The following is a 13,639-nucleotide window of genomic DNA, read 5'->3' on the forward strand; positions in this document are numbered from 1 at the left end:
GGTGGAGCAGAGCATCCAAGCTTCCCCTCCAGGGCTTGCCACTCAATGCTGCCCAGCCCAGCATCCCTGCCACGCACCTGAGCACAGACTCCACAAACACTCTCAGGGCCTTTATGTGGATCCAGGCAATAAAGGCCTCGCTGAAGTTCACCTTGAGCCAGCGCAGCAGAGGTCCCTGCAGAGATGGGAAAACTACGTGAGCCTCTGGACACTCTTGATAAATGCCAAGAAAGAGCTTGCTACATACAGAGCAAGCCCTGAAACCAGAAGAAAGGCCCCGGAGCCAGCAGAAGCAGAGATGATTGGAAGAACCTAGAGAGGCTCAGGACCACTGCATGCTGGCACCTGACACTGGGGAAGCTCTAGAACAGCCACCAGCACATGCGAGAGGCCACCTCAGACCAGCGGTGGGAAGCTAGGCAGCTCTTGACCTCAAGTCTGTCACTGGCATCTGAAGGCTGTCGTCTGACACTGAACAGTAAAGAAGCCTACCTCATTGGAACGCACTGCCCTCAGAGTCCAGCCCAACCATCCACAAGTTGTACCTGACAGGGCTCTTAAAGCCCCATCTAGGCCATAGTTCCTGCTGCTGAGCCTGATGTGGTTGTTCCTTAGGGGCAGCCCCCACCTGACATTTCTAACTGCTGGGCAAGGCCAGAGGTGGCCCAGCCAGGACAGTCAGGGAGGAATGCTGAGCGACCGAACCACCCACCCTCCAGCCAGAGCCCTGCCCATCACCAGTCACCAGCTCCAGCCACCTTCAGCCAGGGCACAGGCATCCCTGCCAGATGACAAGCCCCCTTCCCTGCCTAGAGAGTCAGCTCCAGAAAGTCCACAAAGGTTAGGACAGCAGGATTCTAGGCTCTGGTTTCAGCCCTCACAAGCAAGAGGAAACAACACCAAATGCATAGATTTGATCCTTAGAAGAGCCTCAGCTGGGGAGAGAATTGAGCCAGGAACCCCCAGGGTTCTCTGGGGTGCTTACCTCACCCTCGCCCTCACTCTCTCTGTCTCTGTCGGTCTGCCCCGCAGCAGGCCTAGCAGGGTTACCTAGCGGGGTTACCTTAACCTTGTGGTCACGGTAGGTGGCTGATCCCTTTTTAAGAGCAACACAGGAAGTTTGCTAAAGGTACAGAAATGATTTATTAATCTTTCAGCAAGTATATATTGTGAACACAAATAATTCCCACGGCCTGGAGAACAATATGCAAGCAAGCTCTGGAATCCCTGCTCACAGAAGAGTGCGGCAGGGGTCCGAGGTCTGTTTCAGACACTAGGGAAAGAGCCAACCCTATGTGCCTTGCTTAGGTCAGTACCCCGTCAGCAGCAGACAAAGACAGCTCCTGGATGTATTATTGAACTATTCTGACCTAGGGAGCTCATTTATCCGGCCCCATAACACTCAGGAACAGCTTCCTCTTTGTCATTCATAGACTATTTTGGCATATCACATACAGGACACTAGAAAGACACACAGCCAGGTCACTTTACCCTTTATCACCCATTCTTTCTGCAAAAGAGTAGAAAACACAGGGCAACTCAACCCTGTGTTCCCAGAGCAAACCAGCCCCTAGCCTCCAGAGGTCCAGTAACTAAAGGATATGGGACACTTGGCTTTATCCACTCCCAACCATACCAAATGAGAGAGATTTGCAAAGTACAGGGGTGGGTGAGGATTCTCACTGACCCTCCCTGAAGCTCCATTCACCAGCACAGTTTCTGAGTGTCTCCCAGGAGCTCTGTTTCCCATATACATGGAAACTCTAGAAGGTTCTCTGGGGCAGTTGGAGTCACAGAAGTCTATGGGTAAAGACACCACCAACTGGCAATCTAAGCCCCAAGGTGCAGGTGGCAGGCTCACTTGTGTCACTTAAACACAAGTGTGGGTAACAAATGTCCTGCTTCACCGATAGACAGGGTCCTTATGATCTGGCCCCATCCAGGGACCCTGCAGGGTCTCAGTCAGGAGAGCAATAATCAATGAAAACCTCCACCTAAGGGCAAGGCTGTGATGGACAGGGTCCCAGGAAGCTGAGGTCAGGCAAGGGCACCATTGGCTTCTGTTGTTGGTGAGAGCCACTCCTACCAATATGTGCCATGTCTATGCCATTGCTCCAAGGAGCTGAGCACCTTCAGAAGCTCAGGGGCCAGGCCTCCAGCCATGCCTTTTGTCTTCAGGAGCCTCGGTTAGGATCCAGTTAACTTTGGATCTGGGCACTGTGGGTGCAGGCTCAGTGCATATACATGACTGTGTGTGTGTGTGTGTGTGTGTGTGTGTGTGTGTATCCACATGGACCTGAACGTGAAGGTGTCATACTTGCCTATCATGTACAATACCCTAGGTTCCATCCCCAGAGCATAAACTGAGCATTGTAGCACACACCTATAACCTCAGTACTTTGTAGGTGGAAGCAAGAAAATCATAAATTCAAAGCCATCCTCACTTACATATCAAGTTAGAGAGGCCAGCCTGTGTCACATGAGACCCACTCTCAAAAGCAAATGAAAAACAACATAAAGTCCCCTGTGAGCTAGCTACCTTCAGCTGCAGTTTCTGTCTGAGAAGGAAACAGCAGGCAGGTGGGGCTCCAAAAACTATTTTTGGGGGCGACTCAGAAAAGCCTCTCACTCAGCAAGGTTGGCTTGTTTATGCTTGAGCTATCTGCCCAGTGAGGAGGCCTGGGCCACACTGAGCCTCATGAGAAGCACTGTACCAACATAGCTGCTCTGCCTCTCCCCAGGCACATTCAGCGGCTGTGGGTACACTCGGGCCTTCCTCTGAGGACTCAAAGACACTCTGCTTACTCTTCCCACCTATTGCTGACGAGCTGCTAGAGTGTCCTCTGATGAAGCCTCCTTCTGCAGAAGCTGGGAAGAGGGAAGCAGAAAACGTCCACCTAGACGAGTACCTTGAGAGTGCGGAACTGAGCCTGGTGCTGCCATCACAGGACACAGCCTGGACTGATGGTCCCAGAGCTACAGGTTCCCAGTTTAACACCAAGCTCTCAGTTTTGCCCCAGTGACAGAGGCTGACCTTTCCACGAACTGTCTGGGGCCACAATGTCTCAGATAAGCACCCCGGCTCCTAGAGCGCAGGGATGGTAAGCGCAGAGGCCGGAGCAGCCTGAGATCTACAGGCAGAAGGAAACTGGTGGCTGTGTCAGCGGCACTATCTACTCTGGGAAGATGCTTCATCCTAGTGCCCCTGCTCTGGCTGATCCGTGGCAAAGTCCAGGATGATCCCCTGGCCAGGGTACACTTCAGCATCTCAACTGCTGAGGAGCTGACAAGCTTTTCCAGGACAGTGTACAGGAAGCTGTGAGCTACGTCAGGGAGCGGAGCTCAAACATCTGAACTCACATGTGCCCAGCATGAGCTCAGGAGATGGGAACAGTGAGACTGAGGAAGGGACTCTGACCCACAGAATACTAGGGAGTGCATGTCAGCGGTCTAAAGAGCCCCCCCCCACGAACTCACGTATTGTTGTTTCTTATCAGACAGCAATCTGGTCATCTCCTCCCTTTCTCTTTTAATTTCTTTTTCATCATAGTAAAATTCCCGGACAATGAACCTTTAAAAAAAAAAAAAAAAGCAACTAGAGCTGTAACTGAGCAGAATATGGACTACCCAGGGATTTACACCAAACCTGATAGGACCCAAGGCCCACGCCCTTACTTGTTTTCTTTGGCTTTGACTTTGAAATCTTCAATCACTTTTCGGAAAAGAGTCACTGTGAAGAGGCCACCTTCGTTGTCCTCAGCAATCAATCTAGCAGGGAGAAGCATTTGTTATCTGGATGACTTAGGATCACTCCCCTGGACTCTGAGCTGAAGCTGAGCTCAAAGGAGCTCCTCGTCAACCTTGTCAACCCACTGGTACTCAGGTTCCCCGGGCCTGGTGGCCTATGCTTCAGTCCTTGGCTGGGACCAAGGGTGCCCTAAGAACTTCTGACTACCCACTCCTCCAGACTCAGCCTGCAAGCTCCAGCGGAGACTCTGGTTGGGAGCAACAACTTGTTCTGTCTTGTGCTCCTCAAATGGTTGACTGAACCAGTTCCCCACAGGGCCCCAGATACTGTTGCTGGCTAAGCAGGGTTTAGTGAAGCAAGTGGCAGAAGCCATTCTACAAGGGCCACTCCACTTCTGATATCATGAAGCCCTATCTGCACATGTCATTGCCAACATGTAGCACAGGCTGCTGGAGTCACTGTTCTCAGCAACTCAGAGACAGTGGTCTAAGCAAGAAGTCTTAAGGCCCTAAGGCATGCCTGGTTTACAGGTCACTTCACTTGTATTTCAGAGTCTATACCCATACAAACCTTCCCTAAGCTTCAGACCTTTCCAAGACTGGTTGGTGTAGACTTAAGTACTCTCTCAGCCATAATGGGCCTGAAGTCTCTGCTCTGTAGCCCAGCACCCTGTTGAGCTGACCCTCCTCCAGAGGAAAGCAAGCCTCAAGAATAGAAGACATCTCTGCCTACCAGACAGCCCCTGTCTGGTGCTTTCTGCCCCCAAAAGATGCACCTCATCAAGATCTGTCTCTCCCAAGACCTTAGGCTGTGACTAATTTGTTCTTTGCAAACCCATAGTTTAGCTCTTGGTAGCTGTGTCTTAGGAGTGAGTGATAGGGTCCTCAAGGCCAGTATCTCAGGAATGAACAAATGGGTTGAGACAGGAAGGGAGCTAGGGTGGGATGGAGTTGGGGGACTGAATAAGGCAGGATGGTAGGGTACAGTGTGATGGGATAGGGTGGGGTGTGATGTAGTAGGATGAGCAGGATGTAAAGGGATGGTGGGGATTGGAGGAGATGGGGTGGGGTGAAGTGGGCAGCTCTGGGTGCAATGTGCTGGGGCAGATAATTGAGCTCATATTACTTGTGGCTCATTCTAAAATTTCCTTTATGGCATACTTAGAGATGCATGATTTGGGATCACATGGTTAGGAGTGTCCTAGGCTCTTCCCAGTTAACTAGGCTGGAGACTCCTGATCTCATGACCCTGCGGGTAGTTTTTCTCGTCTCCATGGTCCCCAAGACTCTGCTGTACTTTGGCCCAGGCACTGAGACATTCTTGTCACATGTTTTTTGATTCTAGATAAATTACATGGTTCTGTGTATACCTGCTGTGGTGATAAAGATGGCTCCCATAGGCTTGTCTTATGTGACTGCTTAGTTACCACAGAGTGGCACTATTTGAGAAGGATTAGGAGACATGGTCTTGTTGGGGTATGTGTAACCTGTTGAAGTGTGTCACTGTGGGTGGACTTTCAGGTTTCAAAAACCCTTATCAGGCCCAGTATGCATGTGTTCATATTTTTCTGTCCCCACTCCTCAGTGTGTGTGTGTGTGTGTGTGTGTGTGTGTGCGTGCGTGCGTGCGTGCGTGCCTGCCTGCCTGCCTGCCTGCCTGCCTGCCTGCCTGTCTGCCTATGGATCGGGATGTAGCTTTGTGCTATTGTTTCAGCACCATGCTCCCTGCCATGATAAAAAAAGGACTAAACTTCTGAAACCATTATCGAGCCCCCAATAAAATGCTTTCTCTTGTAAGAGTTGCCCTGGTCACAGTGTTTCTTCACAGCAATAAACATTGTTTAAGACACCTGTCAACAACTAACGTTTTGCCCATTCTCAAAGTGAGCTCTGATGTGTGTGGCTGAGTTGCTGGTTTTCCATGGCCTACAAAGGTTTAACCCAGTCCTACACTTCATCTTTATTGTGCCCTCTTGTTGTTTCTGTTCTGACCCTAGCTGGCCACACACCGAGACTGCCCTCTGTGCTCACACGGCTGCTGGCCCCTGGGCTGCTGCTCTGTCCAGGCATTTGCTGAACAGTCTCTGCACACACCTGCTTAGGCAGAACAAAATGGATGTTAAGAAGCAAACGCAGAGAAGACAAGCAGAGAATACATGAAGAGGTTCTGCTGAACGCAGCCAGAACAGCCTTCCCAGAGGAGGGACAAGGAAGTGGAGCTTTGAAAGACAACAGTAGACAGGAATCCACCAAGGTGCCAAGAAGGAATTCCAGGCCACATGGACTCAAAGCAAAGGTATGGTATTGTGATGTGTCCCACCCTTGGCGCATGTCTGGTGCTCCATGAACATCTACACATTCCTTTCTGGGGACATAGACTAAGCTGAAGTCTCACTTACTTGGTTGACCGAGGGACCACCATGTCTGACAGGGACTCATATGTCTTCTGCCACTGTACATAGCTTGACCTATGAAGATACAAACTGTGAGGTGCTTTGGGAAGACAAGGCTTCTACTGTCTCGGCAAACTGTTTGCACCTTCTCCTGAAGACTGAAAGTCCTGAGATAGAACCAGGGAGTGTCCCCAACATCTCCAAAGGTCCTGCTGTGGCCTGGTGCCATGTTGAACCCAGTCTGTGGTTCTCACTTCCCAGAAGGTCCCCAAGTGGAGAGCCCTGGTATCGGTATGTTTTGAAAGTCATTATTTTCTGATCCTGGCTGAATGGCCTTTCTAGCTTCAGGTCAAAAGAAACAATAGAACTCAGATTTGTGCTTATAGGCATAACACAAGAAGTACTCAATAAATCTTTTGCCATTGCTACCATCTCCCTACTTCTGTGGAGACACTGGCCCTCTACAGGCCCTGTGCAGGAATGTTTGCTGACCTGTGGACAGCAGGGCACAAGGAGCCCACCTCATTCTCTACAAGAGTCAGGCACCCCACAGCCTTTCTATCCACATACTTGGGGACGATGACCAGCAAGGTTATGAGATATTCAGAATCGAGTACGAAGTCTTCCTTGCTGACAATATCACTCAGTGTCCGAGTGAAGAGGTTCCCCCTGGAAGGTAGAAGAACAACAGACAAGACCATCAGAGAGAGGATCACCGACCCCACATGTCCTCTAGCATCCAGACAAACAGCAGGAAATGGAGCAAGCTCGGGGGAGATCCTGAGCCCCATCTGCTAACACCTGGTACAGCCAAATTGTAAGTGAGCTAGTTCTTCCCTCGGGGGCAGGGAGGATGGCAAGGCCTCTACAGATATCACCTGTCACTCAAGGGGCTGCTGAATCCAACACCTCAGTGACCTGCACTCTCCCCAAAAGCCAACCCCGGTGCTGGGAGGGGAACTCAGGTGGCAGGCAGCTAAAGTTATTCAAGTATCAAGACAGCAGCCAGGTCTCTGAATCGCAGAGGACAGATAGGCCTAGATAGAGCTGGCTCCGTGTCACTTTACACAGTTCAGTCCAGCAGCTGGGGACACTCACCTGAAATAGCTTTGCCTATGCCACCAGCCCTAGCTAGGATGAACAGCACGGTAAGAATAACATAACGATGCTGTTGCATGGACAGATGTGCCTACAAAGACATGGTGAACCGCTGGACTGCAGAGTCCTAGCCAGAGAGCCCAGAAAGCACGGGGGCTGCAGTGTTAGCCCATGGCTTCCCATTTCCCAGACAGAGCCAAGGGCAAAGCCTCAAAGGCAGGAGAAAAATCCCATTCCCCAAGGGCTTCTTCTCTCCTGTCAGGACCAACACCATACAGCTGTGTGGTCATGGACAAATGCACGTGGGTCCTCTCCAGAGGGACCCCAGGCACAGACACACCATTATCACAGCACACACATTAGCCTGCTAGGAGCCTAACCTCTGGTTTATAGTGTACCCAGCCCAAAGCAACAACCCACAGGTTTGTTGAATGAGTGATTGACTTTTCAAGGGTAGAAACTGTTTCAGCATGTTTGGTGAAGGAGTAGGAAGAAGAGACTCTATGGGAGAAGAGAACATGGACCAGTCATCTGCTAAGATCCCAATTCCCTTTTTTCCTCTTTGGTTTTCTGAGACAGGGCTTCTTTGTGTAGTTCTGGCTGTCCTGGAACTCACTATGTAGACCAGGCTGACCTCAAACTCACAGAGATCTGCCCGTCTCTGCCTGAGTGCTGGGACTAAAGGCATGTGCACTCCAGGCTTCCCAATTCTCTTTCTAATTACACTTTGTATTTATTTACTGTGTGTGTTCCATATGTGCCACAAAACATTGGTAGAGGTCAGAAGACAACTTGCAGAAGTCAGTTCTCTCCTTCTATCAGATGGGACCCAGGGACTGAACTCAGATCGTGAAGGTGGTAGGTACCTTTACCCACTGATCCATCTGGCCAGCTGCTAAGCTGTTCATAACTTGGTGGTGGAGTGGGTGGCCCACCATGGTCTGGACTCCGGCTTGAGGAGGGACTAACCTATCCTGAGCTCAAGGTAACTTGTGTCTGACTTAACAACTAGTATCCACTTTTGCTCACGTCCAGTTACCCTGGGACAGTCAGACAACTAAAACTGACTTTCTAACAGCAGATGAACAGCAGCTTCCACATCCCTTCTGTTTGGACTTGGGGTTGTTTTGGACATGTGAATATTTTATTAGAATAACGTGCTCTCTTGGCAGTAGAAGGTAGCTTAAAGCAGAAACACACTGGCTTCATAGAGCGCTCACACAGTAGGTGCAGGCATCCTTACATGGAAGCTTTAGTCTTTGTGTGGTGGCTGTGGCCAGAGCCATGAGCTCAGGTACAGAACTTCCCATTTAAAGAGTCGTAACGATGCTTAAAACTTCCCCCCTTTTGGGGAGCATTTTGAATTCTGAGTTTTAAGATTAGGAATGGTCAATTTTTGTTTTCTTTTCTGATTAGTAAATCTGGTCTAGGGACCCTAACAAGGGAAGCTTAATTGACAGTACCAAAGAGAAGGAGGGACGTTGGCTCTGAGATCCTGGGCCACTCTGCTTTTCTGACCACAGATTCAGGATCTAGAGGCAAGGGCTGAGGGCCACCTCATGCTAATTGGCCCTATGCATCCTTCCATTTCACACAGGAGCATGCCAGGGGTTCTTAGGTAACAGTTTCTCCAGGGTGCTCTGCCATGAGGGCTCTGCCATGAAGGCCCTGAGCTTGCTTTTCTACTGATTCCACCACCTTGGAGCTTCTTTAGTCAGGAGCCTGAACAACACACTGTCCTGATAAGACCAGCAGACAGTTTTATGACTGAGTCCTTGCAGCTGTCCACCCTGGGTGGCTGCTGATCCTATCTTCCCCTTGAAGACATCTGGGCTCTAACATCCCATCCTACCTGCTCCCCTTGAAGGGAGGGATGCAGTGAGAGGCCTGTGCAGAAACTGAGGGAGGAGTAGGGAGGAAGGAATGAAGGAACGTGTAGAAGAAACATCATGTTCCTGTGCATAGGCAGGGCAGCCACCCTACCTGGCTCTGTTCTCTCTTCATCTGCTCCAGGTTCCTAGTTCATGGCTCCATCTGTCCACCTGGCTCAGGAGCCACAGCCATGGGGATGTTCCCACACCAACCCCACCAGATACGTGTACAGAGAATGCAATGGGCACAGTACGCACGTGGATTTCTTCTCCAAGTTCTCCAGGTTGGCCTTCAAAACACTGTAGGCAGCTGTCCGGGACTTCAGGTCTGTCTCGATTTGTGCCAGTTGCTGGGAGGGAGGAGGAAGGTCCTGGTGACCTTGAGGAGTTAGTGAAACTCTTCAAACATCTCACCAAGCATCCATGGGACACTTAACAACAGTGACCAAGCCAACCATGTCCACCACTTGGGAGGCAGAGACAGGAAGATCAGTTCAAGGCCATCCTCTGCTATAAAACCAATTTGTAGCCAATTTGAGGCCAGGGCTATAGGAAATCCTGTCTCAGAGTAAAAATAAAGAAACAAGAAAACAAAAAAGAAAAAAACCCAGCAACCTGCTGACTCACCAGGGTGGTCCCATTTGTCTCCCTCCTGACTCTTCCAACACCCAAGCATCTGGCCCTCTTAGTCTCCACATGGGGAAGCAGAAGGGGGACAAAACCTCACTTTATAGGTGCTGAGGTACCAGCCACGCAGTTTGCCCAGTCAACACTAGCTTGGACTTCTTCTAGCAAGCAATGCTGAACTGTCAGCCAGGCAACCCCCATGTCAACCTTCCTTGGCCCTGTTGGAGGGCAGCCATTCATCTATCCTGTCTTCTGTGATGACCTTCCATAGTCAGCCTCCCAGTGGTCCACCTCTCCAGGCTTGACAGTAACTGAGCATCTCCGTTCCCTGCCTCAGGCTTCCCATCTACCCAACAGAGCACAAATGCCACTTTAGAAGAGCCCCAAGAACAGTTGGCCACTGTGAAGAGCAGTTCGAGAAGGCTATGGTAACTAAGCTGAGGCCAGAAGGTAGCAAGTGACTCAAAGCCACAGGGAGCCCCGCCCACAGTCTGAGCTTTGTGGTAATTTAAAGAAAGTTCTGCGTCTCCAAGGGCTCACAGAGATCTGGCCCTGCAAAGACACAGCATGACAGCGAACAATGCCCTGTAGCCATAACTACAAACAGGTGGGTGTGTATTTGATAGTGCATGGATGCATGTCGGCTGACAGGCAGTGGTGGGTACTTCAGAACTGAGTATGAAGTGTAGCCCGGTGGTTCTCAACCTGTGGTTGTGACCGCTTTGAGAGTTGAATGACTCTTTAATAGGGTCCCATGTCAGATATTATGTATATCAGGTGTTTGCATTACAGTTCATAACAGCAGTGAAATTACAGTTATGAAGTAACAGTGAAGATAACTTTATGGTTGGGGGGGTCACCACACCATGAGGAACCGTATTAGAGGGTTATTTATTAGAGGTAATATTTTCAACATTAGGAAGGTTGAAAACCACTGCCGTAGCCTTAACACACAAGCCGTCTGGCATCCCCTTGCTACAGTTCAACAGTGGGCTATGATGAGAGTGCTTGGCCCAGCACTGCGTGTCTGTGCTGTAGGGCAGGGTACGATGCTCATGAGGAGACACTGAGATCATGAGATGAAACCCACGGCACTGTGGAAACTCTGAGTTTAAAGAGACATCCAAAAAAGGAGGGTCCTCTCTGAACCATAGGCACTGGTCACTGTTAGAGAGGGAAAGGGATCAGGAGTTGAAACAGTGGCAGACTTTCAATGTCCCTGTTTTTACATTGATCATGGGGTTAAGATTTATCTTTTCCTTACATTTTAAACACATTTTTCTTCAGAAAGATTATATATTCCCAGGACATTACAAAAATGCTTCACCGAGATCCCTGTGCCTTCTGAAGTTTTCTTCGCTGACACCATCCAACTCATTTGCACACTCATTTGGCACCCTACTCACTTGCACACTTGGCTACACAGGCTGCACAGCTGCACTACACACTCGGATCATAGCCACATGCCACACTCAAGGGGCGGCTACACCATGTGACTACAGGAAAATGTGCTACACAAACTGTAAAAAACCTTACCACCACCTCAGAAGAACCAAGTGAGGCTGGCCTGAGACACAGGCTCTTGTGGCGACACGGACTGAGGACCAGTCTCCACACCCTCTGCCCCACTAGCCCACAGGTTTCCTATGCTGGAAAGTGGAGCCACGCACACAGCACAACTTGTGGGATTTGTGGGATTTGTTTCCTACTCACATCTCCTCCCAGTTTGATGCTTCAAGTGTTGTGCATTTGGGAGCCCTGGACTTGAGGGGACCAGGTCTCCTCTATGATTCTACTGCTCTCTGAGTCCTCCAAGCCTAGTTCCCTGGGACTCAAAATCCCAAGTTGGTGTGCCCAACCTCATAAAAATGTATTTTCTGGCTCAGTGGTGGACAGGCGGAGGCTCTCCAGAAAGTCATTCCTGGCACAATGCCTGGGCTGCCCCTGTAGAAATACCTTTGAGAACCTCTGCCTGATTGTCTTGGAAGGGGATGTAAGCCCAAGGAACCACACCCAGATTCCTAAGAAACCTGAAGAAAAGGATTCAAAGCCACCCTTCCTGCCCTAACCTGCCTACCACCCTCAGGGAAACTCAGCTACTCACTTAGAGAACAGGGCAGTTTTGTTCAGAGTAGAGCCGGGATCTCCCCAGCCATCAGGCCAGCTAGAGACATGACACAGATGGAGTTCTGTATATATCGGTAACAGGGCAGGACAGGTCAGCTTTCACCCATGGTGAAGGCACATAGAAGCCACCTTGGCTATGGGATGCCCACAATGTCCCTGCTGACCCCTCTGCTATGGGCTTGTACACAGTATGAGTGAGCTGGAGACCATGGCTTCACAGACAGCACCCTGTCATGGGGCCACCTTGTTGTTATCACAAGACACTTAGGGGATGAGTTGGCACAGTCTGACTCTGGGGGTTCTTAGCCAAACTGTCTTGAAAAAAAACAATAAGGTTTCTTCCCAGGGTGGGGGGGCAGGCTTGGTACCCAATGCCTGTAATTCCAACTATGAAGGAGGCTGTGACAGAAGGGTCATGAGTTTAAGTCCATTCTGAGTTACAAAGCAGATTCAAGGCCAGCCTGGTCAAAATCAAAATTAAAAGGGAGCTGCGGTAGGATGCTTAGTATGTGAAAGATTCTGGGATCCATACCCAGTACCACAAAATCAATCAATCAGCCACCAATCAATCATCCAAGGGGCACTGGGTTCCCAAGTGCAGAGTGAGGGAGGAAAGACTAAGCCTTCCTATCATGGATTCTGAAAAGAAACAAGGGAGCGAACTGAATTGGTGTCTGGGTCTGAGGTCAAAAGTCAAATGCCTCAGGTCCATTCAGTAGACTGTCCTGTGAGACTATGGACAGTTCTCTCGGCGACAGGGACAGAAGAGTACACACAAGTCTCTCCTGAGTTCTAACCTTACCCAGAGCACGGTAAGACCTACCCAGGGTCGTTCAGGGAGTTAACACCCCAACACTGCGTGCCCTCCTTGTTTGAGACCCAACTCCATGCCCATCATCTCAGATGGTCAGATGTCTGCAAGCAGATTCTCCTCACCTTGGCCAGTGTGTCCACCACGCTCACCAGTGGCTGCTTGGCAGGATATTTGGCCATGTCCCACTCAAAGTGTGTCACAAAGGATGTCAGGTCAACTGGAAGAGCAAAGACAGCTTGATAAGTGAACACAGCTTTCCTGCCTCCCAAGACCAAGACTGGAACCCAGAACCAAGCCAAGATGAGACAAACTGAGCTTGCTGCTCACACCAAAGAAGCAGTCAGAGAGAAGCTGAAGAATAGGCGTGGACTCTGGAAGTCAAGATGCTCCATGAGGGAGCAGTTCAGAGCCAATGGGAGCCATCAGCTTGACATCAAAACACTCCAAAGCTGAGAGAAGGACACTAAACTCAGTCCCCTGGTCTCTCTCACAGCTTCTGCCTGGAGTTTGCTGTGAAGCCCATTCTTCATAGAGGTTAAAACCAAGAAGGTAACATTCTGTGGCCATTGGTAACTTCTCCACCTTTCATAATTGTTTGGCCTACCCTTCTCAGCTGGGTCAATGCTGTTTTAGGGTATCCCAAATGCATGCCAGAAAGCATCAAACAAGCTCCCCAAACCACACAGCCACGGTCTGTCACAGGTGCCACCTGTTTGGTGTATAGTCTCCCTGTTTCTTGAGCCCCAACAAGAGCAAGACAATGTTAACCCACATCATCCACTACAAGGAAGACCTTTTACAACTCAGCCACACATTGGAGCTTGCTGGCGACTGACTGGCTTTTCGACCTGGAGCCATAGGTATTATTCAGTGAATGCCTCTCGCATTTTCATTAAAACCAAACAAATTCCACTGTAAAAACAGATGTTCCTGCCTACCCTAGTCAGCTGTGCAGAAGAGGAA

At 50.0% G+C, this 13,639-nt stretch overlaps 1 protein-coding gene across 3 annotated transcripts in view; it reads right to left on the minus strand.

The window, feature by feature from the left end:
- The window catches only part of ATP6V1C2 (ATPase H+ transporting V1 subunit C2), a gene marked incomplete at its 5' end in the record, with an annotated part of 35,943 nt that overhangs the window by 2,578 nt on the left and 19,726 nt on the right, over positions 1 to 13,639 (minus strand). For 2 of the 3 annotated variants that reach the window (XM_080909105.1, XM_080909104.1), the window contains 8 exons: positions 78 to 175; positions 986 to 1,123; positions 3,478 to 3,571; positions 3,676 to 3,768; positions 6,146 to 6,214; positions 6,710 to 6,808; positions 9,367 to 9,458; positions 12,799 to 12,893. In XM_080909105.1, coding sequence (XP_080765231.1) covers positions 78 to 175; positions 986 to 1,123; positions 3,478 to 3,571; positions 3,676 to 3,768; positions 6,146 to 6,214; positions 6,710 to 6,808; positions 9,367 to 9,458; positions 12,799 to 12,893 — 778 coding nt within the window. The remainder of the gene's footprint in view (positions 1 to 77; positions 176 to 985; positions 1,124 to 3,477; positions 3,572 to 3,675; positions 3,769 to 6,145; positions 6,215 to 6,709; positions 6,809 to 9,366; positions 9,459 to 12,798; positions 12,894 to 13,639) is intronic. The other variant, XM_080909106.1, reaches the window with a different exon arrangement.

Source organism: Micromys minutus (genome assembly GCF_963924665.1).
Source record: "Micromys minutus genome assembly, chromosome: 1".
In the NCBI taxonomy this organism is placed as follows: Eukaryota; Metazoa; Chordata; class Mammalia; order Rodentia; family Muridae; genus Micromys; species Micromys minutus.